This window comes from Anser cygnoides, chromosome 14, assembly GCF_040182565.1.
Source record: "Anser cygnoides isolate HZ-2024a breed goose chromosome 14, Taihu_goose_T2T_genome, whole genome shotgun sequence".
In the NCBI taxonomy this organism is placed as follows: Eukaryota; Metazoa; Chordata; class Aves; order Anseriformes; family Anatidae; genus Anser; species Anser cygnoides.
In genome coordinates, this window is record NC_089886.1 from 16,075,708 (window position 1) to 16,102,740 (window position 27,033).

At 40.7% G+C, this 27,033-nt stretch overlaps 1 protein-coding gene across 11 annotated transcripts in view; it reads right to left on the minus strand.

Moving 5' to 3' along the window:
* TENM2 (teneurin transmembrane protein 2) overlaps positions 1–27,033 on the minus strand; it is a 1,595,068-nt gene that overhangs the window by 117,002 nt on the left and 1,451,033 nt on the right. For 10 of the 11 annotated variants that reach the window (XM_066977122.1, XM_066977123.1, XM_066977124.1 and 7 more), the window contains one exon: positions 7,830–7,952. The exons of the other annotated variant lie outside the window; for it this stretch is intronic. In XM_066977122.1, the coding sequence (XP_066833223.1) occupies positions 7,830–7,952 (123 nt within the window). The remainder of the gene's footprint in view (positions 1–7,829; positions 7,953–27,033) is intronic. 11 annotated transcript variants of the gene reach the window in all.

Genomic DNA, 27,033 nt, shown 5'->3' on the forward strand with positions numbered 1-27,033 from the left:
ATTTAATCAACCTAAAAACATGATTCAGGTTACTAACACTGAAATAACCCTGTTCAATTTGGAATTATTTTAGGAAGCATTTCCCCATAGACGTACTTTTCTTGCTCTAGTACATAAATGACCCATTTTCCAGTTCTCCAAACCACTCCTTCTAGAATATGGCTCAGACTACTCTGCTTAGGAAAAGAATTGTGACAGCTTGAGAAGTTCAATGCAGTAGAGGATTTTAAGAGTGAGTTAGATGAGCATCAAGTGATAGATGTGTGATCAAGACATACTTAACATAAATGACCCCTTATCTTTAAGTCTTTATTTTTTCTAGTATGGCATATCCTGCTCTGCACCCATGCCATGTGTATGAGAAACTTGGCTGCTGCCTTGCCTCTGGCATGTGAAAGGGTCCCTTATTTTTAGTTTCAAGAATGTAACACATCTTGTTTCTATGGCTCTAGGTTATAATGCTGAAGTAACATGACTTAGAAATGCTTTAGGTCCTCCTAAAATAGGATTTTTATATTTTCAACTAACTTCTTGTAAAGTTTTAAGTCCAGGAAGCAAGCAGAGCTCTAAAGACTATGCATTATTGAATTATATTCTCATAACTTCATGCTGAATTACTCTCCCATTATGATGAAACGCCTAACGTGGAAGAGCATCTTGGTACTGCTCCTTGCTTTGTCACAGCCAATGCACCTGAGCTGCTCATGATCTCGATGTTCTCAGGTGACTATTTGCAAAACAGAAATATTAATAATGATTTATTAAAAACTCTCACCTTGAAGAGTAATGCACAGCAGTCACATAAAAAAATACTACAGGAAGGGTCTCGACACTGACCTCTTCAATGTTCCTTCCTCCACAAGTTAAGAAACACAGAAATGAAATGCAAAGTACGTATGAAAACTGAATCAATTCTCAGACAATAGGCTTAAGTTTACTTTAACTTAAAAAGCAGAACACCTAGCTTTATATTTCCAATAGTTTTTTTTTTTCCACTAACAGCTTCACTTATAAACTTTGTCTCTAGAGACTCCTAAAGTAAACTTCTTTTATAGCTTCCTTCTGTCTTCACCTCTTAATGCAGAGAATGCATCTTTCCACTTGATTCACTCCCTCCAGCTATTTTTGGAACCTTTTCCATTTTGATGGACCACTGCAGATCACATTCAAAGAACATAAACTGCAGTTAAGTGAAGTTACAGATGTGACAAACTGACAAATCTGGGAAGAAAGACTAATCCAAAGAACTCATACTACTGTGAGCAAATAAAACACAAAACCATTACTTCTGCTGTAGGTGGCTGTCTCTGAGTTTTGTTTGTTTATCTCATAACCCTATGGATACTTGATTCCCCCCTATGATTTCCTCTCTATAAACATCTGCAAAAGAGAGTTTTAAAAGCATACTTCTTCTTTTTACCCAGGGGAGCCATTTCAATCTCTCAGTCAAACATATATTTATCAACTAAATAACACTTACTCATTTAAACTGCTGTGTTATTTACCCAGTTGAATTACTATTTTGGCATATACATTTGAAAAGACTGTTTTAGCACTCGAGTACATTTGCCTTTGAAGCTATCAAGCAGGCAATACATGACAACAGCAAGGCAAACTCCCCCACTTGTCAGCTGGCCTCATCTTGGAGCTGGAGGTCAGCTTCAAGGTGGCAGCTGGTACAACATGCCCACTCAGCCTTTCATTTAAATAACAGCAAGCAGTGTCAGCTATGCAGGCAGAACTGTATCTACACTGAAACCAGATACACTTGGTATTAGAGACTCCTCTCCCATACCATAGTCAAAATTAAAAAATAAAAATTAAGTCTGGCTACCACCAGTGTTACACTACAGACATCCCACTGAAGCAGCAAAACTGAAAAAAAAAAACCACTGAAACTTCAGCACTTTGACTATGTGCCTAGCAGTGCTGACTGTAAAGTGGCTTGATACCATGCTGGAAAAATATCTACCTGAATAGCCATCCCAATGGACCCATAATGAACTACCAAGATCAGCTGGACAACCACAAATTAAATACAAGGAATAAATATCACAATTATTGGTTAAAGAGCATTCTCCTTCACTTCTTTTCCTGTACCTCTCAATTTCTTATAAATGTCTGCTGCAGACGTGGCTTTCCTTATCTTTTGATCTAACATAATGGTCTGTTGTTATATAGTTATGAATTTTTACAATTGACTCAGAATTCCAAAGAAATTTATGATATAGCTGTGTAAAGAAAGCCATTCAATATAAAAAAAATACAATCCACTGACTTTTTGAAACAAACCAAAATAAACAAAAAAAACCACACCAACAACCAAAGCACAATAATTACTATTGTTTTCAATGACTGATTTTTTTTTTCTTCGGGTAAATTTGCTATTGATTCATATAATCAGGCATTTCTTGTTGTTTCAGAAAGGAAAATAATTTAAAATAAATAATTTTTAAAAAAGCAGAAAATGTGTTTTCTGTATGCATTTTTCCAGTGTAAAATTCAGCGTTATGCACTATTATCTCACTTATCAATCCCTCTATAGACTTCAAAATATCTACTACTAGTACCTAAGTGCCCTAGTACCAAAGTGAAACACAGGTACTTTTTTGAAATGTGTAAAGTAGATTGACTGCTGATGCAAAACAAATTCCCAGAGCTATAATAAAGTAAAAAGCCAGGAAATGAGGGTCTGGAGAAGCTGCTATGCCACATCTTGAACTTCAGTTATGCTGAAGATGCTGAGGTAATAATGAGCTCTATTTAGTGAAGTGAGGAGAAAGGAAGCTTCTGAATTTGTATGAGTTTTCAGAGGTCCAGCAAAACAGCTTCTGAAACAAAATCCATGTCTCAGGTTTGTCGGCCAATATTCCATATTTCTATTGTGGTGAAAAGAAAGAAATTCTGCAAAGGGACCATCAGCTTAAGACCACTGCTCTGGCTCAGCTGCAGTCAAACAGTCTGATCCTGCAAGTGAAATTAAACTACATGTTTCTTTATGACCTGGACACACCTAAAAACGCAGGCACATTTTCACATTCCTGTGGGTATGGCTTCATACGATTCGCTGTTTTCAGAACCAAAAGTGAATTAGAATTGAAACGAAATTGAGATCTGTTAGTTCACAGCATTTAACAAAGAACAAATACGTACCAGCATGGATTTCTGCATCACCATAACAATCACCTCTGATGGTATATGCAGTTCACTAAGTAGCTTTGAACACAGCAATTCATACTATCGCTATCAACACAATCACAGTAAGTTAAAATACCTCCTTCTCTGTTCTAATGAACTTAGTCAAATACTTGGCTCCTGCTAAGACAGCCCTGGAGGACCCTGGTGTATTGTCAGAAGACCACAGCTGCCACCCTTCATAGGGTCCATATTTCTATTCTGCTTGCTAACATGTTAATTAAGAGCTACATTACATTAGCCACATAACTACTTAATAAGATTAATCCACCTGGAAAATGATGGCATGTCTTGATTAAATTGAATGAACATAACGGAGGTGACATTTAAAATACATTGATTGTTATTACATTTTGATCATCTGTTTCAAGGCGTCTGAAAGGAAATAGTAGAAACCAGGAGTCGTGTTGCCTACATTATTAATGAGGTTTGAGGACTTTTTTTTTTTTTTTTTTTTAAATCTTTTTTATCAACACACCACTGAAGTCCCTCCATTTGGTCCTGAGTCCTTACACCACCTGATGAGAATGCCATGGTTTCCAGGTTTCAGCATAAGTTTCCTGGCACTCAAGTCAGGGCCTAATCTATCTGCACCTGAACCCCAGCTCATCAATATGTAAGTGGCAACTATTCCCATTTAATGTATTTCTTATTCCTTTAATGCTGCCTGTCTGCTGCTTTGCTAATAAAGTATCTGAACCATTAGAAAAACATTGCTGTGTGCAAACCGAAGTGTGACTAGGAACTGCAGCAACAGGAAGAGGGAAAGGCAACCCTTTCTCAACGTAATTTGGACAGAGCTGAAGACAATCTTTACAGCTTCACAATGACTGCAGAATTCAGCTTTCCATATCTATTCAAAGCAAATTTCTGCCACATTAGTAGAATTCCGTACTTCCCCTCCCTAAATCGAATGGATTTTAGGCATTCATCTCAAGCAAGTAATTTTACAACATCCCCAGCAAATAGTGTAAAATTTAACTGCAAATTTAAATTTCTTCATTTTATTATTGCCATTACATATGCTGAATTAGATAACTGGAAACTAGTATTTTTCATTAACTGTAATTGTATTTTTGAAATCCACATGCTGTGATAGACTTAGTTAAGATCTCATAAGCTGAGCACGAACCTGGATCAAGCTGGCTGGTCCAAAGAGACACATGCACTGGATTATGTGAGTATCAGAACACACATTCAAATCTATCTTTTCCAATTAGTCAGTGTATTTATAGTAACCAGAATGATCTTTCAGATCCACAATCCTTGCCCATAATTGTCTTTGGTGTCTTTTGAAATGCTAGTTTCTAGGATCAAAGACCACAATATTTACTGTGCTTCTCAGCTTTGTGGAACCTTCATTTAATGAATCATTAAGTTTAAAAACAGTAAATCAATTTCTTTTTTTTTTTTTTTTTTAAAGTAGCAGAAAGTCTGCTGAATTTGTGAAAACACCAAGGAAAATATGTCAAATAAAAAAGAAAAATCTCTACACTGAAGTATTCTTTACTCAGGTTTACAGCTGGAGCTACTTTGGATATTTTCACATGAATAGCACTTTATCTTAGGTGTCCTCTGAAATGATTAAAGTTGACTTTTATAGTACATTCTGTCAATTAGAAAGGAAACTGCACATAGCTAGTCACATATTTTATGGAAATATGTGTCTAGCCTACTACATAACTTTAAATTTAGAATACAGTCTTGGCATACACTAACATAAATTAGGCATCTAAAAACTCCATAAGGTCATCTAGTTAAGGTCATCTAGTTCACCTGTTTGTGAACAAACAATTATTCCCAAACATGCTCTTATTCTTTTTCCTCATCTAGATTTATTACACCAAAATTCTAATACTATCCTTATGTAACTGTATCAGACAAATGGGCTTCAATCTTGCATATTATTATTTTTTTTAACATCATTATTTATCTCATCCCTGTAGCAATTCCATGGCAGTGCCAACTTTTGTTTTTATAATGCACTATGAAGGAATCCTACCTTGCCACTTTTATTAAGAAATGAAATTTTATTTACTTTTGTCAATTAATATAAATCTCTAGTTCAGCACAACTTTGAGAGGCTAAAGGCAAAAAAAGGTAACTTTTGCCTCATTTAGAGCATGGTGGATTTCACTTGCAGTTTTACAGCAGAACTGAGGATTTTTCTGCCCATTGCAACTTGCCTGTTCCTTTCAGACATCCCCAGTATCAGCAGGATGCAGCACGGAATTACAAAAACCTGCAATTGTGTTAACAGTGAATTTTGTTTTTATGCAGATAGGAAAACATAGTAATAGAATATTTTACATTTTCCTTGTATCGCATTTTTATTATTTCTTACCAGAATTCAGTCTTTTGATAAGGAACAAGCAGATCAAATTGAAATATGTCTTTTTTTTTCCTTCTAAATTGCTCTACTTTTAAATGCCTTACTTGCTGAGTAGGCACAGCTTGCATTTAAGTGGCCGTTTTCAGTCTAGGGGTTAAAGGTTTCTTTGGGAGACCCATGTTTTGAAAAGAATGGCTTCATCCTGAGCTGTGTCAATTATAAAAAGGTCACTCTCCACAGCCAGAGCCCTGAAAATGGTTGTTGTGTTAAAAGCTGTCAGAGGCTTTCCTAAAAACTGCTGGGATAGCAATATTAACTTGAATGTAATAAAAGGAATGGTGAGGTTAAAAAAAAAAAAAAAAAAGCTGCTATGAGAATTTCTGTTTTAGACATTCCTTGTGTTCATCCAAGCCTGTCATTCATATTATTCCATTGTGGAAGATTATTTGCCTAAATATTGCTCTCCTTCTCCAAAATCATCAACTTTTCAGCAACCTTCTACAAAATGTCAGAAGAACACTTTTCCAACACGCTCTGATGAAACCTAACTGTGGCAATTTAAGACATAACCAGCGGTTCTGTCTCCTTGTCTCCTCTACAGGAGGTTACCGCTCCCCAAACAGCCAGCACTGCAACCTCTTCTCATGTGCAAAGCTAATTAGAGCGGGGTTGGGATACACTGCCAGAATTTGCACTGAAGTGCCCCAGGCAGATGAGCACATTCCAATCCAACAGTTCTGCTGCCCTATATTTGCACAGAGATGGCAACAAAAAGCTGCAGGGGAGGGAATTTGGAAATGTGCTAAACACTGCAGTTGTCTGCTAAGTGACCATAATTGAAGTCCTGAGCACTTCAGGTTCCTGCCTAAAACCATAGGGTCTCTCACCTGTGCACAATCTGGAAGAGGTTCAGCAGTAATATAAATATCCTGCCTTGTATTTAGGGATGTGCTGTTCGTCCACTGTGTGACCTACGGTCAGTCAGAGATGGAAGCCAAGCCAACAAGCCACTGCCTGAAAATCACGTGTTTTGCCATGACTAGGATGTTGAATTTCAACAAAAGGAGGAAGCCGAAATTAGGCCTTCCGCAGAAAACGTAAAGATGCAGAGGTGTAGCCGCATTATTTATTGAAAATGAAAGCAAATCCATAATACGTAAAAGGACCAGGTACACCAAAGAACTGAACTTGGCTTTCCTCCCAACACTACCTTAACTGAAATTCTTCCAACGCACCCAATGCAACTATACTGTTTCAGCACTTGTTCAGCAACTTGACACTTGCTTCAGCAACCAGCAAACAAAACACAAGCCACAGGTCCTGAAAGTAAGACAATGCTCAGCTCTAAACAAAACTCTTCTGCTGACCAATACCAAGTGCTCTTACTTGTCTTCTGCTTCAGCCACCCCATCCCACCCGCACAGCACACCAAGGCCTGGCAGGGGCTTTGAGTAACAGAAAGGTTACGTTCTGTCTTCTTACTGCTGCTATTCCAGTAGTAACCAGGGGAAGCCTTAGTGCTATGTAGCAAAGAAAAGACCTCGACCCCACTGTTAAAAAGCATTCAATTTAAATGATTAAAATCTTTTTCATGAAAACAAATTTTCGTGGTTTTTAATACATATTTTTTTTAGTTTAAGGAAGTACTTGTTTCCAGATTTTTCCTCATTCTTCTAATTGCCCTGTCTCTTAATTCTCTACTAGCACACAGTTTTCCTTCAGGAAAAGAAAAAAAAAAAAAAAAGAAGAAAAAACAAAACAAAACACTGGTTGCCTACTTTGCTCATACTAAAATCATGGGACAGCTTATTTATCATGGGTCAAGTTCTGCTGCCCTTGATGTCCTTTCTTTACAATTACAGCTGAGAAAGGAAAAAAAAAAAAAACCAAAAGAGGGATTTTGTCCTGGTTGTAGGTTCTTGACCTCTCCCAGGCAGTACGAGGTACTTCTCCCACCGAGTCATGCTGTTTTTCTTCCTCGGAGATCTGCAAGCTACACCTGGCAACAGGACGTATAGTACCCAGTAAAATGTACCTGGATTTTTGACTGAGCCCTTCTTCATTAGCATCGTAGGGAGCAGCACTGCATTAGCAGACGAGGCTCTCGGACTCACAGGCTTTTATGCGCTCGTGCCCGGAGGGACAGAGCAAGAACAGCTGTGTCGGGCAGCAAACAGCCAGAAGCGCTAAGAACAGCCTTAAAAAGATTTCGCACGCACCTCGCTGGGAGAACACGTCCCAAAAACCGCCCGGAGGACGAAGCTGGGAGCCCGGAGCGGGAGGGCTGCCGCCGCCAGCTCACCTCTGCCTCCAGATGGCATCGTCGCTGCATCCTCGGCGCCCGGCAGGCCCGGCCTCACGCCGTTGTTGAAGGTGTGCCCGTCGGCGGGCTGGAGCTGCCAGTTGAGCCCGAGCAGGTGCATCGCTGCCGGAGACACAAAGGAGGGAGCAGTGAGGGCACGGCGCACGCGGACGGGTGCCGGGGGGAGGCTGCGGCGGGTTTCGGGCAAGCCGCGTTTGGAAACCGCCGGAAAGCCGCTTGGCCCTGAGGGATGCTAACGCACCAAAAAAAAAAAAGGCAATAAAAATCAAAGCACCAAAGCAAACCCCGACGACTCACAGAAATGTGTTCTGTTCTCCACCCCCCTACCCCAGTTACCAGATCTTCCAAATCACTGAAACACACGAGGAAAGCTGCTCACAATCCCAGGCACCAAGGCGGAGGTGAGCATTTTGTTCAGACTTGGGCAGCGTGTCCCACCTCTCTGATCTGCAAGCTTGGGAAATGCTCCTTGAAACAAAGCAGGCCTGCAAATACTAACCCAAGCTTAAATAACGTGTGATAAGTTATATATTGATTGTAAAATAAGCCTCAACCCTGCATATACTAATGGCACGCAATTATTTCGTGTTTATTACAACGTATTTAAACCAACAGATTCAATAGCTTTGGTCTTAATTTTGCAGATTACGCTTCCCTGACAAATCCAGGTCTCTGCCAGTCCTTTGCCATCGCGATTTGCTCGAATCCAGTGCATAAAACTCCAAGCTGGGGGCTTCCCTTGGGCTGCATGGCGCTGCAGCCTCCCACTGCCCACCAGCAGACCCCGGGTACGGCCACGGAGCCGCTCGAGATCACCGAGTGGGAGAGAGGCCCCGGCACCGCCTTGGCAAGGACATGAGTTATAGGCACGGTGGCAGGGGCTAATTGAGTAAGTCCTGTGCATAATGCATGAGACTTGACAGGTCTGAATCACTCAGCTGGCGGATTTATGTGCATCTTCACTTTGTATAAACAAGCTACCTGAATACATCTCCATACTTCCATCGTATTATCACTGTGGCATCCTCCCAACAGAGAGGAGTGGGGAAGGGAGGCCTGGAGAGACCACAGTGCTGTTTTTATTCACTTTATGGCCACCACCAGCACTTGTCCTGTTTACACAGCCTGCCCCTACCACAGGACATGGCATTTTCGGGGATACAGTACAGTGGTGTTAGAGCGGACACACTGCCAGTTTTGTTACCAACAATGTAATTATGGGGACCCTTAAAACTGTTCACTTCTGCAGTGTCAGATGCGCAGATCAGCAGGTATTTTGCATCTCGTTACAAGCCATTGAGGAAGAGCTGGTGTGGGCACAAATGGATTGTCAGTGGCAACAGCCAACTGATCAGACACTCAGCGTCAGGGATAGGTAAAAAAAAAAATGTTACTGCAGGAATTGCAATTCACAATGCTTGAGACATCATGCATTTAAGTTTACATACTTACTCTTAAAAATGAAGAAAACAAAAAGAAAGTGCCCCTACCACACAATCCATCTACCCCAACAGGAGAACCCCCTCGACACACAATCTACGCTGAGTTCAACATTTTTGGCAGAAGCAGCTGAGAAGCAAGACAGCTTTCCTAACGTCACCTGCCCTTATAGACCTACCTGAAGACCAAGCAGCTATCCAAGAACAGTAACTAAAATGAGGAGACAATGTGTGTGAAGAGGGCAGTTGCCAGATTAAGCATTCATGCTGAATTTGCAGTATTTTTTCTATTGGGAGGGACAATGGAAAACAAAGCATCTGACTTTCAATAAACCAAAACCAACCAACCAACCAAAAGTATGAACCGGAAAAGAATGTTTAGCTGAGTAACTACTCCAAATTTACTTCTAGGGAACGTTTCAGAACTCCTGGAAAATAGACAAAAAGTTAAGTGGGATCAAATCTTTTACTCAATCACAACTTCTTTGCTTTGCCAAAATGAACATTTTAAAGGGTTTTCAGTCTAATCTCAAGCAATTAATTGTCTTTTCAGCATGGCAAAGCTCGAACAACAGGCAGGTCCCATGCTTTTGCAGGCTCTGCCTGTCAAGAGAGTGACGGCACTGGTGCAGCGGAGGCGAGGAGCGTGGCATCTTCGTGCTGCAGCAGCTCCCTGAGGCGCAGGTCAGCTGGGCGACTCTCTTAAGCAACAGGAATTTCAGAGCCCCCTGATGAAAACAAGTCATAGAGAAAGAGACTTTTGTGTTTTATACTCTGAGCGTGTCTATTCAAAGTTGCAATTATTTTTTTTATTGCAAGTGTAACCACAAACGTGGGCCAGAGATGCAGAGATGAAGTTCTGTTGCTTCAGGTACGAACCATTCCTTACAACATGGAGATAAGGAAAACATAACCAATAGTCTGTTCAAGAGAATTATAGTTGCTAACTTATAATTACCAGGTAAATTTATACAAGGAATTAAGAAAGATGTTATTAACATGGTATTAAGACAAACTTTGATCTACCTGCTTCCAAGTATGCCACGATCTCATTAGGAACTCCACCGCTCTGTGTTTTAATCATAGATGCACGTTAGGCAGGCGCAATTACAGCTCCTTCCTCACGGGGCAGGGATTTGCACGTCTGCTGCAGTTCCCTGCAGAGCCCAAGAAACACCGAGGACCCAGCACACAGCTCACCTACCCATCACTGGAGCCACGGGCTTCCCCGTAAACAGGAGCATGGAAAGCACGCCCCAGGGGCCGGTTCATACCCCGAACAGCCAGCCCCGACAGCAGCCAAGCAGCTACAACAAGGAGCTACCTACTCTCTCCTGCTGCAGAATGGCATGAGATGGTGAATTTCTATGATTAACCTTCTGCTCTGTTAATCAAACAAAACCGCCTCCAGCAAAGGAATAAGTGGAAGCCCATTTAATTAGAAAGACTGGGATCCACTCAGAACCCGAGTGCATGTGTATCAGAAGGAAAAATTGGGCTTGTGAATTTTGTTTCCATTTCCTATTGTAGTTTTGTATGTTTGCTTGCTGTTTCAGACTACAGCTAAGTAATCTGCGATGCTGTGACTTGGCCCTCATCCCTGACTCCACTCATTGTCAGGCCCTGACCCACCTTCTGCTACGCACGCTCCCCAGCCCAGTGTGTGGCTGGGTCCACGTGCTCAGAAACACCCCGAGGTCTGGCGGTCGGGCTGACAGTCGGCACGGCTCCCAGATGCCCAGCAGATCATCAAGATGAGCACTGAGTCTCCCAAACAGCCCACTTAAACCTACTACAGGAGCCCCACATTTGGCTTACAGATTAACCCGTGAGGGAAAAACACATCCCTCCAAATTTAAAACACAAGTGCCACTTTATGTTATGCATACCATACATTTATAAAATATATTTCAAAGAGCACTCATGTATGTTTAGCAGGTATATTATCTCTAGCTGTTTGTTTTTTCCCTCAATGTTTAAGCACATGTTCCAATTTCTTACTTCGAATACCCGATTTTTAACCACGGAGTTTGTCCCAGTTTATCTGGTTCATTTAACACTAACACAAGTAACTCAGATTGAATCGTGCATTTATATTCTCCAACAATAAGACGATAGCAACACGTGAAATTAAACCATTGAGATTTAAGGTAAAAAACAAAAAGAAAAAAAATCAACCTCACCCCAGCAACACAGGCACCTACACTGAAAGCACCTAAAACTGGAAGCTAACCCTGCATGCCCATCGAGAACAAAAGCAGAGAACTACTTTATCACTAGAGGTGGTGGAGCTGTCAAGCACCAATCTAAGACTTACATAAGATAGAGGTTACCAGAGTGAATCACACATTATTTTAAGAAATCCCAAAAGGTACACAAATCCACAGAAAAATGTCAAAATTTGCATGAAAAACTTTCTTGAATGTTCTCTAAGACTCAGCAGTGGCTCAAATTCATCTTTCGTTCAATCTTCTCTCTCTCTCTGGCCACACACCAATACTCACTGCAGCCAGAGGTCAGCCTAATGGGCATTCTCCAGGCTCAGAAAGCTCTCTGTCCTCCCTCCGTGCTCTCCTGACTATCCCAGACCACGCGTTGTTGAAATGAGAGACTGGGTGTCTGCCAGTAGGCAGGACACAATCAGGTTCTGCACTTGGACCTTCACTCGGTGGGACTCCTGGAAAGGAGAAATACAGAGATCAGTGGTCACCGTGCTTCTGTTCCACCTGCATCTTCCCAGACAAGGACTGGGAGACAGGCACCACGGCCTTTGTTAGGAAATTCAGTATTCCCTCAGGGACTCCGCAAGTTGGGAAGATTACAAAAGTGACCAGAAAGCAGAGTGTTTCCATGTATTAACTTTCCAACTTGCCATGCTTACTGAACAGCCCTCAAGCACCTCACCCTGAACTACTGCCTTCCAAAACGAACCCATCAACCTATACGACACTCCATCAGCATACATACAAGGCATGATATTTTGTTACCTGCAGCCTCTTCTCATGCGAAGAAGAAATTGGTCTACATCATGAACAACGTTAGAAAACGAGCACCAAAAGCACATTTGCTTTATGTAGGTTATTCTATCAGAGGGGAGTGGAAACACTAGAAGCTTCTTCTCTCACCAGTTAGGAGATGAACAATGAGGTAACTCGTTATTCCAGTATACTTAATTAGTCTTGAGCGACATCAGTGTGATTTCCAAATCAGGCCTAATGAATCACAGACACGATGAAACGAAAGGTTCCTAATCATTCTTAGCAGCATGTAATTTTATAGTGTATATGTTTAAAAAACTATCTGCACATCCATTTTTTGTTATATTACGGTGCATTAAAACACTCTACAGATTATATAGAATAAAAAATGGATGTGCAGACAGACATTTGTACACACATTATAGAGCACTAAAACCATATATGGGCCATGTAATTGCACAAAGTGAAATACACTTAGCATTTTACACTTCTTGGCACTTACAGATGGGTTACCCAGATAACTTGACAAGAATAAATGTATTCCAAAAAAAATAATAAAATAATTAAATGTTACTGCATGCATGAGTATCTTGAGGAGTGATTACCCTATAGGCTTACTACTCAAGGAATGCAGTAAATACCAGGCTACAGGTTCCACGAGCTGCCAAGAGAGCACAATTCCATCCTCCTCTATCCGAAGTGATCTTACAAACACCATCTCAGTAAAACCTGAAAATGCGGTGCCTCACTCTGTGACATAAGCAGAAGGCAACAGAGCCAGACTGTTACTTCTGCTTCTGCGCTCTTTGCAAGGACGGTGCTTGCTGTGTTCGAGGGGAAGGCGCAGTGCCTCCCTCTGTGCCGAAACGCCAGGCATGCTCGCTCTGCTCACCAGGGAGACACGGCAGGTACGGCGCCTTTCTGCAATCACAATGGAGAGCAAGGTTGACTTCAACAATCCTACACATAAGAAAGCAATCCTCAGGCATAATTTCACCCTCAGCATGTAAACCCTCTTAGACAATAAATTGTTTAGGATGGGGTTTTTGCTTTATGAAGCATTTCTAGCCCGAGAAGCATTTTATAAAAATACCGTAAAGGAGCTATGAATGGGTGCATTGTTATAATCAGCAGCAAAACGGCTGCTGGGATTTATTAATTGCTTTCTTTTGAATAAATGTTATTGAAGATGAAAAAGGAAATGGAAGAAGGGCTCTAAGATGCTTGTCACTGTGTTCATAAGGAAGAAATAGGGGGACTCAAAAAACACATTTTTTTTAAAATTGGCCACACACCCCCTCCAAGCTAACTCATTTCTTTCCTCACATACGTCAGTAAATTGAAAGGAATGAATTTTCAAAGCACAGCATGAAAGATATGTCCACAAATCCCATTAGTGGTAATGTGATTTGTCTGCTTATCTGCCATGCGGTGCTTTGAAAGTTCACTCCTCTATGTCCAACTTCAGCCCTTCTGCTTCCAAACACTTGAAAAGCTTACACGCGCTTGTGATTGCTTTTGGGGGTGGTGGCGAGGAACAGGAGAGGACGAAGACCTGGCTCCCAGCTCCAAGGCTGGCAAGAGGCAAGCAGAGCTCCAGACTGCGGGACAGCACTTGTACCTTGGCTGCTTCTTAGCTGCCCGCTCACCGCTCTGACTGGGACTGAGAAAGAACTTCCTTCAGGCTGACTTTTCTCTTTTCAGCCCTCTTTATTGAAATGTTTTGATTTCGTGCCACTTTCCAAGAGAACTTTTTTGTCACAAGAAGGATAGCAGCATTGCATGCTACCTTCAGAATCTGGAATCTCACAACAAAGACCTTAAAAGAGAAGCAGGGTACAGTGCACCATTCATTTATTCTCGTGACAGGCCTTAGATTGTAGAGAGCACAGAAAACTGGCACAAGATTAATCAGTTCCCAAAACTGTATAAAATGAACTTGCTTCTTATGGCAATTTTAAGAGCCGAGGCTGCAATCTTTTTGGTCTTGCATCTGAACTAGATGCTTGTAACTAATAAGAGAAGCGTTTATTTTTATTTACCTAATATAGCATCTTTCAGCCCGGAAGGTCCCAGATCACGTTACAGAATATCCCCTTCACCAGCATTGCCAAAACACTGCCACTGTTAAAAAGGGCTTAAAATAACAGAAAGGGGTGCTCGTGACAAAAACACAGTGGAAACCCTCATTTTTCAGAGCAATTGTGAGCATTTAATGTTAATACAAAGCAAATTGAATCCAATTCTAATTTCACACCTAAAAGACACTGCTATCATGAATAAGGTACTCAGCTCATCTCTATTCTTCTTCCAAGAGAAGGAAGAACCTGGCTGAGACTCGAAACTGCCGTTTCAAGGAACACAGACCTACATATACTCTCTCAAATCACTGATGCATGCACTTACAAGAATTATAAAATACATCTTGAATAACTGCTTTACCTTTAATACTAACTGTAACTCCAAGGCATATCATGTCAAACATTTATTAGACTACTTTCATCTTTCAAAACTGCAACCGCCCTAATCTCTACAAACATGTTGAACAAGGTTCTCATAATCGAACTTGTCCAAAGCACTCAGACCTTGACTCAACCTCTGATTGTTATCCGTACTGATAAGAAAATAGTATTTAAGTTTATTATTCTTTTGCATGCATTAAATGAAATTGAAACGTGTAATTATGAGCAGCCAGATTTCTGTCCTCAGTACAAATATCACATCCCATCACAGACTATATTCTTCCCTCAATAGAAATAATACAGAACAGACTGTTTACAGGACTGTAAAACATGGCATGAATGATAAAACTTAAGGTTTTATTCTCTACATAAAATAATTCTTGGATTCAGAAGTTTATTACAAAGAAGAAAAAAATCAGAAGACAGAAAGCAAACATGATTTCTTCCCCCAAAGCTTCTCACTCATTTTCAACATTATAAACTGTTTACACTTCTTTCATGATACGCTTCAAAAGGAATTTATAAACATTGCCCAACTTGTATCTTGATATTAAGATAAAGGTTATAGATTATATTTAGCATCTAGGCAGAATTAGACTTTATATGTGCCTTGCAAAGCTGACATTATTAATGTATTTTGAATTACAAGTCCTACTGATTCAGAATAGAATCATGTATGAAAATTAAATATATAGTATTTATTTATTATATGTCTTATACAACCAGACGGGCTTTAACTACTATTCTTTTTTTTTTCTTTTTAAATCTAGAAACTTTTTAAAAAGAAGCAATTTGAAAATTGAATTTTAGTTAGAGCAGCCTTTGGACTCTTCTCACAGGGGCACCCCTACAGCCCCCCCACCTCCGCTACCACAACCTTGCCACGGAAGCCCAAAACAATTTTTGAGAAAGCTTGTTTTCCATTCCCCTTATGTGATTTCTATTAACCGTTTCCCATAATGGGTTTACTATAACTGAGATTATATTGTATTTTTAATCTTACACCTGTCTTATTCTTGGCAGATTTCCACACGTGAGGCTCGCTTACTTCTCCTTCACAGCACCCAGCAACGCAGGACTGGCCACCTGCCCTCCCGCATCCATGCCTTCTCAGCTGCAGTCTAGAAGTCTAGATCAGGCAAGAAAATGCAAGCTGCAAGTGAGGACAAGACTGCAGAGAGATCACACTAATATGGAAGTACATTAAAAAAAAAAAAACAACAAAGAAATCAATGACAAATTTATATGGTGCTGGGATTTTAGTTTTAGATCACTTTGAACTGCAGCAATATACGTTTTGCAATCACCGTGTGGGTGGGTGTTAATACAGGATTAGCTGCTGCATCACCGGAACATCCCATTTCACAATTTCAAGGGCCAATACAGCACCGAGGAGAAGCTTGCGTAACCATTTCAGTCCAGAGAAACAAACACGAGAGTGCAACAGTCTACATCAGTCCATGTCAAGCACTGTGCATAATGGCAGATAATTAAATGTAATTTGGCCACCTAAGTTCTGATTCATCTAGGGAACACCCTAATATACGTTTATATACTTAATTACATATTAGTGATTTTTATTACTTTTATCTTTTACACATGAAATTGACTTTTATAATACGAGTTTTTAAGAGACTAGCTCAATTTGATCCTCTTCTTGATATAACAAAATCCACAGAAGAGACGATAAAAATCTGTGTTACAAATGGAGCTGCTGTCCACAACAGCAAAATGGAGCCAGCTTATTGTGCAGAGCATCCGATACACGATCATCTTAATGAAGCTTTGTGCCTTGCATGCAAAGTGGCGAAGAAGCCAATTCCACAGCCTGAGGTCAGCAATGCAGAAGGCTCATCACCAGTCAGTTTAGAGCTGTTTAAAATCAAGGCCCATTGTAATCAAGGTCAAAACTGTCACTGACTTCAGGGGAGGGAGCTTTACTTTAAAACTCTTCTGTTTAAGTATCTCAGACTGCAAATATTGTAACCATGGCTGAAAAAATGGTGTTTTCTACAGGCAACAGCAACGCAGCCCATAAAATATTTTATCCTCCAAAGTCAACAGTTTAAAGTGCACGGTGAATCGGACATGAGAGGTAAGGCGTTAGCAAATGCACTGCTGTATACAATTAATTAATGAATCAGAGAATAAAATATGAGCTAGATTAAACACCCGCAAAGACATCTGACCCCAATGATAAACTCAATTACATATACTTTATAAGGCATAACTGAATTATGTTAAATGAGCAATAAAATAAATTTTAATCTAAATGACAATATTACTTAACAGTACCAATTAAGTAACCAGGGCTTATCCTTCAAAAACAAGATCACTTATGATGCGAAGGGCAAAACGCAGGATGTAGTAGCTAGAACTACCCGTTAGCAATTAGTAGCTAGCACGCAAGTTCTACTTTTCTTTTTGTCTGTAACACTGGGATGGCCAGCAGCCAAACCAGGATTACCTATCTTTTTTCTTTGACTGAAGGAACAGTAAATTATATACTAAAACAAGCAAGCAAACAAACAAAAAAACCCCACCACCCTATCTTCAAAATCCATCTAGCACTTCAACCATACTTTTCACTATTAAATTTATTTTCCTTTTATTTTTCAGAATTTCCTTCATCTCAGAAGCAGGTATCAAAGCTGCTCCTCAATGACTTATAAGAAAAATGACAAGAAACTCTGCCGTGTCACTGTACCTGACAAGTTTCTGCAGCCTATTTACTTTCTTTCACAATACTTCTAATATTTAAGTACCCAGAAAGTGCTACAGTAGAGATTTTTTTCCTATTAGTTTCAATTTGAGGAAGATGCATTTGATTTTATGGTCTAATAGAGAAGATCTGCTTCTGTCTACTGCAAGTGGCTATCCATACTAATTAGTGAGAAATAAAATACACATGACCTTTATTTAGTAAGGATATGAACAGAAATTAAAATCAGGACACTACCAAACTTGTCCACAAATCTCTACAAATCTCACCTTCTAGAACGGCTTTAAAGAAATCTGTGGTAACACAGAGTTATTTCACCAATTTTCAATTTAAGTGTGATTTTGACATTTTAATGACTGCATTCTTTTAAAAATAAACAACGGTATTATATGAGTGTCATGTAAATGCAACTCAGGGTTGTCACCGGTTCATAAAGTTATTTCAGAAAAACTGTTGACATCCTATGTTTTTTGCAGCATTTACATAAACTGCAGCTCTCAATCCATTCTTGAAAAGTAAGTATTTTAGCATTTGCATTCAAGTCCTCAGAGGTAAATTTTCCATTCATACACAGGGATTAACAGATTTCCATCCCTACACCGCATTACGGAATTTTATGCAAACGCAGCTCGCCTTTGTAGAGGACCACAGGCCTCTGGGATGAAACAGTCCCTGGAGTACCGCATTGTTAGTGCTCAGGTTACAGAAAGCACCATGAAAAAACGGCTTTCACACTGCGCTTTCTGAAACGCGGTATTACCCAGTGCAGTAAGTAATGAAGCCGAAATGATCAGATATTGTTGGGAACAATACCGCCGGCTGCACCGTACCGGTGAGGTCTGGGAAGGAACACATTATGTTCTGCTGCATATTTCTGAGCCAGACCTACGAGGTTCTTTGAACATTTACTAAACCAATTTTGTATTTGAAATATTTTCAAAACTTATCTCCCCCATTTTAGCACGTCAGACACAACACACTTGCTCGCTCCCGTCGGGAACAATGGGAGGGACTGAAAGAGCAGCGGCTAGGCACTCTCATTGAAAAAAACAGAGGATGCTGCAATAATTGTCCTGAGAGGCTAGACAGGAAACAAGACTCTAGGCTGACAGCTTAGCTCAGCGTGAACTCTCATTTTTCACATGGAGCTAATTAAAACCCAAAATTAGTTAAATATGGAAATGACACTTGCAAGCACTTTAGCTGAATTCTGGCAAAATCCCTCTAGAGTGCTGCGACACTACCTGCTGCTTCAAAACTCCCCAACTGAATTTCACAGTTAAAAGGCTGAGCAAAGGGAAAGTTATTACAGAGATTTCCAATTCAAAATGTGTCTGTAAAATTTCAAATTAAATTTCATGGTAGCCCTTTCAGTAACTAGGGACGTACTGTGCAGTCCAACGACACGGTGCTCAAGTTACGTCCCTGCATGCATTCTCTGATTATCTCACCTTTAGGCACCGTGCTGGTTGTGCCAGAACCGTGGAGCTCACAAGGACACCGGCACTACAATGCTACAGAGATAAGGCATGTACTGCTACACTGGTAGTTATTTGGAAAGCACGGATGCACAGTGCATAAAGGAATTGCTTTCACAGTTTAACAGCAGAAATCTCAGAAAACCAGAACCCAACAACCAAAATATTTTATGCCTCACGATTTTAATTTAAATTTGTGAGTGCTAAACAGATATGCGGAGAAGGGTCTATAGTGCAATAAATTACCCTGCATATATATATCAATGCTTTACAGGCAAGGTAATAATAGAAAGCATTTCTGCATATTTAAATGGGCATAAAGAACCAAGGGACTGGATATGCATAAAAGGTATGATGACTGACATTAGCTTTTTGACTAAAGCACCATGTGAATTCCATTTGAGTGCACGTGACTTGCCTAGCATGCATAAAAGCAAGGGTATTTGCCCAAGGGCAAATATGATTTCTGAATGCAATTTAACAAAACCCGCCCACAGAGCAGATCGTTTTGGATCCATACCAAGGCATTCGGGATAGCCAATCACTTTGAAAACAACTAGAGCATTTTGATTTTATTGTTTTTCCTACATTCCATCCCTTTACCCTTGAGGCAATCCCCTCCCACTGGCCTGCAGCCACTGTTGCACCAACAAATTTCTGTCTCGGAAAGCCAGCAAAAGATGCCACGTAGCATGAAAGCCACTGTTACTCCCAAGTCTCCTGGCAGGGGGTAGCGCTGCACCCAGCCTGCCAAAACCTCTTCCCTGGCAGCTAGCTGTATAATCTGCGTATCACACCCAGGCTTTGCTAGTCCAGGGCCTTGAAACCATCTCAGCTTACCCAGCTGGAGGGGATCTGCTGCAGCTGCACCATCAGACCCTCTTATTTTATTGAATTTTGAATATGCTGTTTCAAAGCAATTCAAATGAATTCGCCCAAGGCCTCAGAACAGTAAAACTACTGATACCATCTGCAGCAGGCTTCCTAAATTTGAAGCATTTAAAAGCAGGTGACAGAATAGGAGCTTTCAATGTAAGGACTGACACTTCTGAAAAGCCTGCTAAACAAACTTGGTTATGCCCCATTCTGGCGAGGAGGTAACTGCATGGCTGCCAGCCCAGTTCTCACAATAGCACCAGCAATAATGGGAAGTTCCATTCTGAATTATTTTTTAATCATATATATTTTTCCAAGTTAAAAGGAAGCATTTATTTGATCACCGAGTTTCCTCTATTTTAGAGCATCTACGGGCGTGAAGATAAAGAGCAGAATACGATGAATGTGAGCCGTTATCAAGCAGATGAATTAAGAAATCCAGAAACCAATACCTCGCAGGTTGAGGCCTCCTTCAAGTCGGTGAAATTCCCATGAGGTCATTAAAACACAGGTTGCCCCAAAGGAGAACATCTAAAGGCATGACTGCTCATAACACCCTTCCCCTTCAAGTGGTATTTTAAATAATATCAATTTCTTAATCGTATTTGATATCCCTAACATCCTAGCAGATATCGAAATATATGTATACACAACATCATTTTAGTCCTGCAGGGACGCAAGGACTACAGTAAGACTGCAAGAATACAGTAAAGAGCTATTGCGTTGTGACCCTGGTTTAGAATTCTGCTTCTACAAACCAGCAGAACCATAAATAGCCAAAAAGGACAGAATACAAACAAAACAAAGCAAAAAACTTGGTGCCCAGGGACACACGACACATGTAGCTACACTGCGTCTCCTATGGATTCTGCACTGCCAACATAACCCTGATCTGCCAGCTAGGAAACCACTAATGTTTCCCCATTCATAACGCCATACAATTCCTTATCCAGCAAGTGGAGGCAGAAGGTGAAATTCCCCACGCCCACAGCCCAATTAGGATAGCCTGATTGACGGGTACAAGCTTACAAACTCCTGGGACATACACCTGGCCGGCTGTCAGACCAGGAGCTGCAGCCCCTGCCAGAGGAAGCTAAGCGTGGCAGCCAAGTCCCTCGCAGCAGCCGTGTCGGGGTGGCTGCGCTCCCAGCCGGGTGCCTCGCACCGCTCCGAGCCGAGTCTGAGCGCTGGACAAAGGTTTCTGTTGTTTGGGAGCCTGTGTCTGCATGCACAACTCTGCCCGGGGTAATGATAGGGCAGGTAACTAGCAGCTACTTCTCGTCTCGGGGATTTAACAGCACCCATATTAGTTGTAAGAGTGACTAGCGTATTTGGGGATCGGTGTTCTTAACAGGAGAAATTATTTCCATCATTTCTTCCCCCCTCATCCTACCTGAACACACCTATGGGAAACTACAGCTCAGTGAGGGGAGGTAGAGGCTGCAAGGAGGAAGCTGGGGAAGAGAACTGCCAGACAGCTTACTCTATCTGTTCAGCAAGCACAAAGTCAATGACTTATGCCTTTTAAAAAATCCCTAAAGAACTTACTAGAAAGAACAACATATATTCCAATCAACTCGTGAATGTACGGAAGTGCCACACTTCAAATCTGCGATGAACGTTCACTCCCCAAAGTGCTTTATGCAATACTCAGCATGTGACACAAATGTGGCTAAGCACCCCTGGGACAAAACCCAAGGCATGCTTACAAAGGAGACATCCATGCAGACAACTGCTTTTGTCACTAACACTTCTGGGAAAGAATTTACTCAAGAAAAAATGAGTAGTGACTTAAAGGTGAGAAATCAAGACTGAGGATGTTCATCTTCAGGCACTTAATGGTATGTAATCATTCTCCTGTTCTTTTCCCTCCTCTTCCACTCAGAAGAAAATCCAATAAAGTTTAAAAACTTGCATCAAAGGGGAAAAAAAAAAAAAAAGAGCCTGCAGCCTCCCTTTGCAGAGGGAGAAGACAGGAAGGAGCAAAGGGGACTGACAGAAATACATTATTATTTCCATAACCAATAGACCTTCTGCACTACAAGTAGTGTTAGCCTGGGAATTGTGTGCACCAAGCAGTCTTGCTAGAGCCATCTTTGCCCTTGTAGGAACTATTTCAGTGTTCATGCAGCACATGCAACAAAGCAATGTCATCCCAGTGACATAAAAAAGCCTTCACATGCAGAAAGCAAAGGAGCAGAGATTATTCCCAAAGCCAGGGCCAATAAAAGGCTATAGGTTCCCAGAGGCTGCTGAGCCAGGTACCCCCTGAGAGCTCACAACCTCGTTCTTAGAGCCATGGGCAAGAACAAGACTCCTAAGATCATCCAGCCTCAGTCTGAACTGCCACCTCATACTGTATTTCTTTGTAAACCAAGCCCAACATCAGCCCTGAAGGGGCAGAAAGTCACTTTCTGGTCCTCAGTGGGAGCTGCACAGTTCTTGCCCTGTTGTGATTCTGGCTTTCTAGACAGTCTAGGCCATTACACAAATTATTTGAGTTGTAAAACTTGAGTCAAGGTCATTTGCAAATGCAAACCTTGAGTTCAATTATGTTTTACCAGTGGATGACACAATTACAAGTAAAAAAAAAAAAAATACTCTTTATAACTCAACAGTCTTTTCCCCTTGGTTATCAATTTTTAAATACAGGGCAAGAAAAAAGTATGCTTTTGAGAAAATTCTGAGCACATAAATGTCTCAGATCAATTCCACCATACAGACCAAAAAATGTTTCTTTTAATAGTGCAATTTGATGTAATTGGTCTTTTGATTTTTCTTAAGGTCCAGGAAATGCCAAACAGAAAAGTGCACATATTTCATTTCAAGATAAAGACCCAAATTCATCTTGTTCGTGTAAGCCAATTATTTTCAATGTAGTGATTTCAATGTGAAAAAGGAATAATGCAATCACAAATCAAGTTCATACAATTATTTATGACAATCCATCTTCAGCAAATCCTCAGATATAACACAGTGAACCACATGTAATATTTTATAGAATGTATTCAACAAAATTATTAAGTAAACTTACTCTCCTGCCTGTGTTTTAGCAACTTAGCAACCCTTAAAATATCAGAACACGGGGAAAAAGCCTATAAAACCTTATCCACAATAGAAGGTTTGAATTTTTAGAATAGCTGCACCAGCATTGACAGCCATAATTGTGAGAATAAATTTTGCAAAATAGGGCCATGCTGCATACATTTCACCTGTAGCTGCAACCAGTCCTTTAGGTATTTCCTAATTAGTCATATAATTTTCTAGAATATTCACTAGGTCTGTCATGTAAATTCAATGGCAAGGATATTATGGTTTCATTACAGAAATTATTGAAACAAAAGTAACCCTGAATAATTTCAGTGTTCCGAGACCAGTGTTCCCGTGTGTCAAGGTGTCAGTAGCAGCACCCAACGTGAACGGGAGGGAACAACGTGCCCCATGGCCCTGCATCCTGGGCCTGACATCCCTCACTGCACTGGTTTTATTCTCTGTGACCAACTGGAGCCAATGAAGTCCACAAATACATTACACCTTAACACGAACCAACTGGAAGAAAACCAAGAACAATGGAGGTTAACTGGAGCTCAGTAACTGCATGCAGAGCAGGGAAATGATATTTATTGCCTCAGGGAAAAATGCAGTGGGACTGTATGAAAGCCTTGGGACCTCGTCCACACTAGCTTTAGTTATATCTAGATAAAATGGCAGTAAGTCCTTAGTATTTGCAATGAAAACTGATGTATACTAGTGTGACCCCTGCAGCTTTCCTGTGTAAGAACCAAGAAACAACTTTTACTCTCTGCTTAGGATGGGTCCCACGGCCGTCATCTCTGTGAGCTGTGGGGTACCTCTGGGCCAACAGGTCCGTGTCTGGCAGCGAGACCAAAGGAAGAAATCGGGATAAACTGGGCAGTCTTAACTCAGGATCATTCCCTCTGTAGCTTTTCATCAGCACCTTCTGCGTAATGTGGAGTTAATTTAAACCTTTGAACCCTTAGCTCCGGATTTTGAATATAAAAATTGTCCAGGGAAGCCTGGCTCTTCACCCAGTTACAAACAGGGTGAGATGCTCTCTGCTGGACTTTCTGGGGCTGTTTATCTGTTGTGAGCAAAATAAATGTATTGTGAGGTGGGAACTGATGTGAACTGGCTTCCTTCTAGCACCAGGGTGCTGCCTGCCGCCCCGGCACACCGCAGACCTCGCCTGGGCCCACTCACAGGCCCTTGCACGCAGCCCCACGGCGCCAGCCTGAGGGCGGGCTCTCTGCCCAGCATGGGCCCCGTGATTGGGTGCCGCCTGCACAGCGCTTTCCCTGATTGGGCGCCCTGCCTGCCGAGGCCCGCAGCCTGGCCGGTTCAGGCCGGTTCCGGCCGCACTGCCTTCAGGCGGCTGCCATAAGCTCTGCCACGCTGCGTGTTCCTCTAGTGAGTTGAGTGGCACACTACTAAAGCAGCATTGTAACAAAAAACACTTGCTGTAATGTGGCAGGCAGTGCCGGTGGTGCAGTACAGGTGAATGTCAATGCAGTAGACCTGTAAGAAGTTACTCTAGCAACAGCCCGTGTTACATGTGCTCGCTTTGGATTTGTCAGAAATACTGTTGTAGGCAGAAAAGTAGAGAGAAAAGAGAAGAGAGAAGAAAAGAAAAGAAGCAGTTCCCAGTCAGACACAGCATCTTCACTCGGGTGTACCTAAGGCACTGATGTCACAGGGACTGAGCTGACAAAAAGTCCGAAGACAGAGCCTAACAGGGCTGGTTTTCTTCCTTTTCTTCCCCCAAAAAAGACAAATACGAGTTTCTTGTTGCTAGAACTGTGTTCTGATGGCAGCCTTCATGTGGGCTGGAGATTTGGTGGTTGCCTACTGATAAGGGGGGAGTGAGAGAGATTTCCATCTTCATCATCTACCTTGTAAATTAATTGCCTTTTTGTTATTATCATTTCCCCTTTTGGAAGGTTTCTATATAATTAGGTAAATGAGGTGTTCCTTCATTCACACATTTTGGCATCTAGCTGACGTAAGATACTTGCTGTGACAAAAAATGACAGAAGACGTGGGGCCCAGGAAGAGGAGGACAGGACAGGAGGAAGGGAGGAAGAAAGGCTCGGGAGTCTTGTGTGAGTGCTGCACTGAGGAGGTGGCACACGAATGCTGTGGATTGAAGGCATACTGAATTTGTTAGTAGCACGATACGATGCGTACCAGTGCTGTGGCACCAGAATGCAAGCACTTGCTGAGCAATCTTGAAAGCAGTAAAGATGTACCCAGCTGTTTCAATTCATACACACCAACAAGAAAACTTGTACATTTCTATACTAATTCTGTAGATAAACAATATAAAGCTATCCAAAGAAAGTGAAAAAAAATCTAAGGAGTAAAACTTTGATTTTTTTTCCCCTTGACCATTAATCTAGTTTTATGAATCTGTATGGTGGAAACACAAGTGACTTCATGCAGCTTTGCAACACCACTCCCAATTAATCTATATCAGGTTATAAGGATGGCATCACGATCTCGCTGTCAAGATCCAATTATTGACTGTCTTTTCCAAAAAACATTTAAAAATTTTAAAGTAACTTGAGACTGGTAGCAAACGGAGTTGTCAACAGTAAAAAGAAAAAGGTATTGGTAATATTCACTTATCCTTGTATTTTATCTTTCTTGTCTAAAGTCTTCTAATTATTTTCAGTAGTAATTTACAAATTATTTCCCTTGGAATCAGGCGCAAGATTCCTGCAGATTCTTAAATGAGAAAACACATTTCCACTGCTAACAGTAACACATACAAAACAGAACTAGTTCTACACGTGATAGCACTGAAAGGTGTGAAGTATCAGCTTTAGAAAATGGATGAGTAAACCTGAGGTGGGAAAGGACAGATTGCTGTGAAAGCAGACTAATTTTGAAAGCTTCACTAGTGTTTAGGATCTTCTCCCTCCAAAAGAAAATTAATCCAAATGCAGAAGTAACATGCTGCTCTTTTCCCTTGTTCCATAAAATTCTTTTCATCAAGCTTTACTGGAAATTGAATAAAACTGGTTTTCTTTCCCTCAGAAAAGAGCATTAGTATAAAATACTTAATTATCGCTATAGTTTCCATCACATTAGACTGTACTTGAACTAATTTTATTGTTTAAAGGGAACATCCTGCTAATAGAAGACACTAGACTGATAGCCCAGAACCTAATATTTGCCATTTACTCTCACCATAGGAGCAGCACTGAAAGATTTCCCAAGTGGTCCAGCTTCACTCCTGCTCTGAAGGAACTGCTCTTTATCAGTGTCTATTCTGGAAATATAACATACTCTAAATGTGATGTGAACATTTAGGATTCTTTGGAAAGGGAGCGCACTGAATTTTATATTATTCCAACACTTGGTGAAGAGCTAGTTAGTTACATTACCCACAGACACAAATGTTAACACACACAGATCTCTCCTCCCAAACTGCCTAAAAACAGGCATGAATTGTCTATCATGCTTTGCTACCTTAATATACCTGAATTGTCTACCATACTTTACCGACTAGCACCATGGTTTCTTTCTGAAACCCAGTGCTATTCTTTTTGTTCTAGTTATTACAGTCTATTTAAATACCACAGAGCCTGATACTACTCTAAAAAAGGACACTCAAAACCAGCAGCCCCAAGATCCTTTTTTCACAGTAGTGTAAAATACATACATTACTGAAACTCAATTTAGTCATCTGGGATGTAGGAATAACAACAGTTACTTTCCCCACAGTAAAGTAAGCACTTAGAAGCTAAATTAAAATTAAATACTAGTGGTCTGTGTTCTAAAAAACAGTGAATCATAGCCTTAACTTGAATAACTTTAAAAAAAAAAAAATCTTGCTGAATTTGAATATGCAATGTTATGGAGCCAGAAATAAAACTTTTGTCTTTCAATTTCTCTTTTCGATTCTTTCAACTGGCATTATTTACCAAAAGCTAATTTAGCCTATTTGAAGTAAAATCAAAAAATCATTTTTTTTGGCTCCTCTGCACTAGAATTAATCAGAAGCAGCATGATTCCATGTTTAATTTCAATCACAGCAGCTATTGCTTTGCAAATAAATAAAACTTACGAATTTTTTATTGTTCCTAAATAAGATGCTCACTTTTTCTTAAGGAAAATAAAATTTAGAATAATGGTGCTTACATGAACTTTTGTTTAATTGTGAGAGTACCACAGAATATGTTTTCCCTTAAAATCCAAGTGTGTA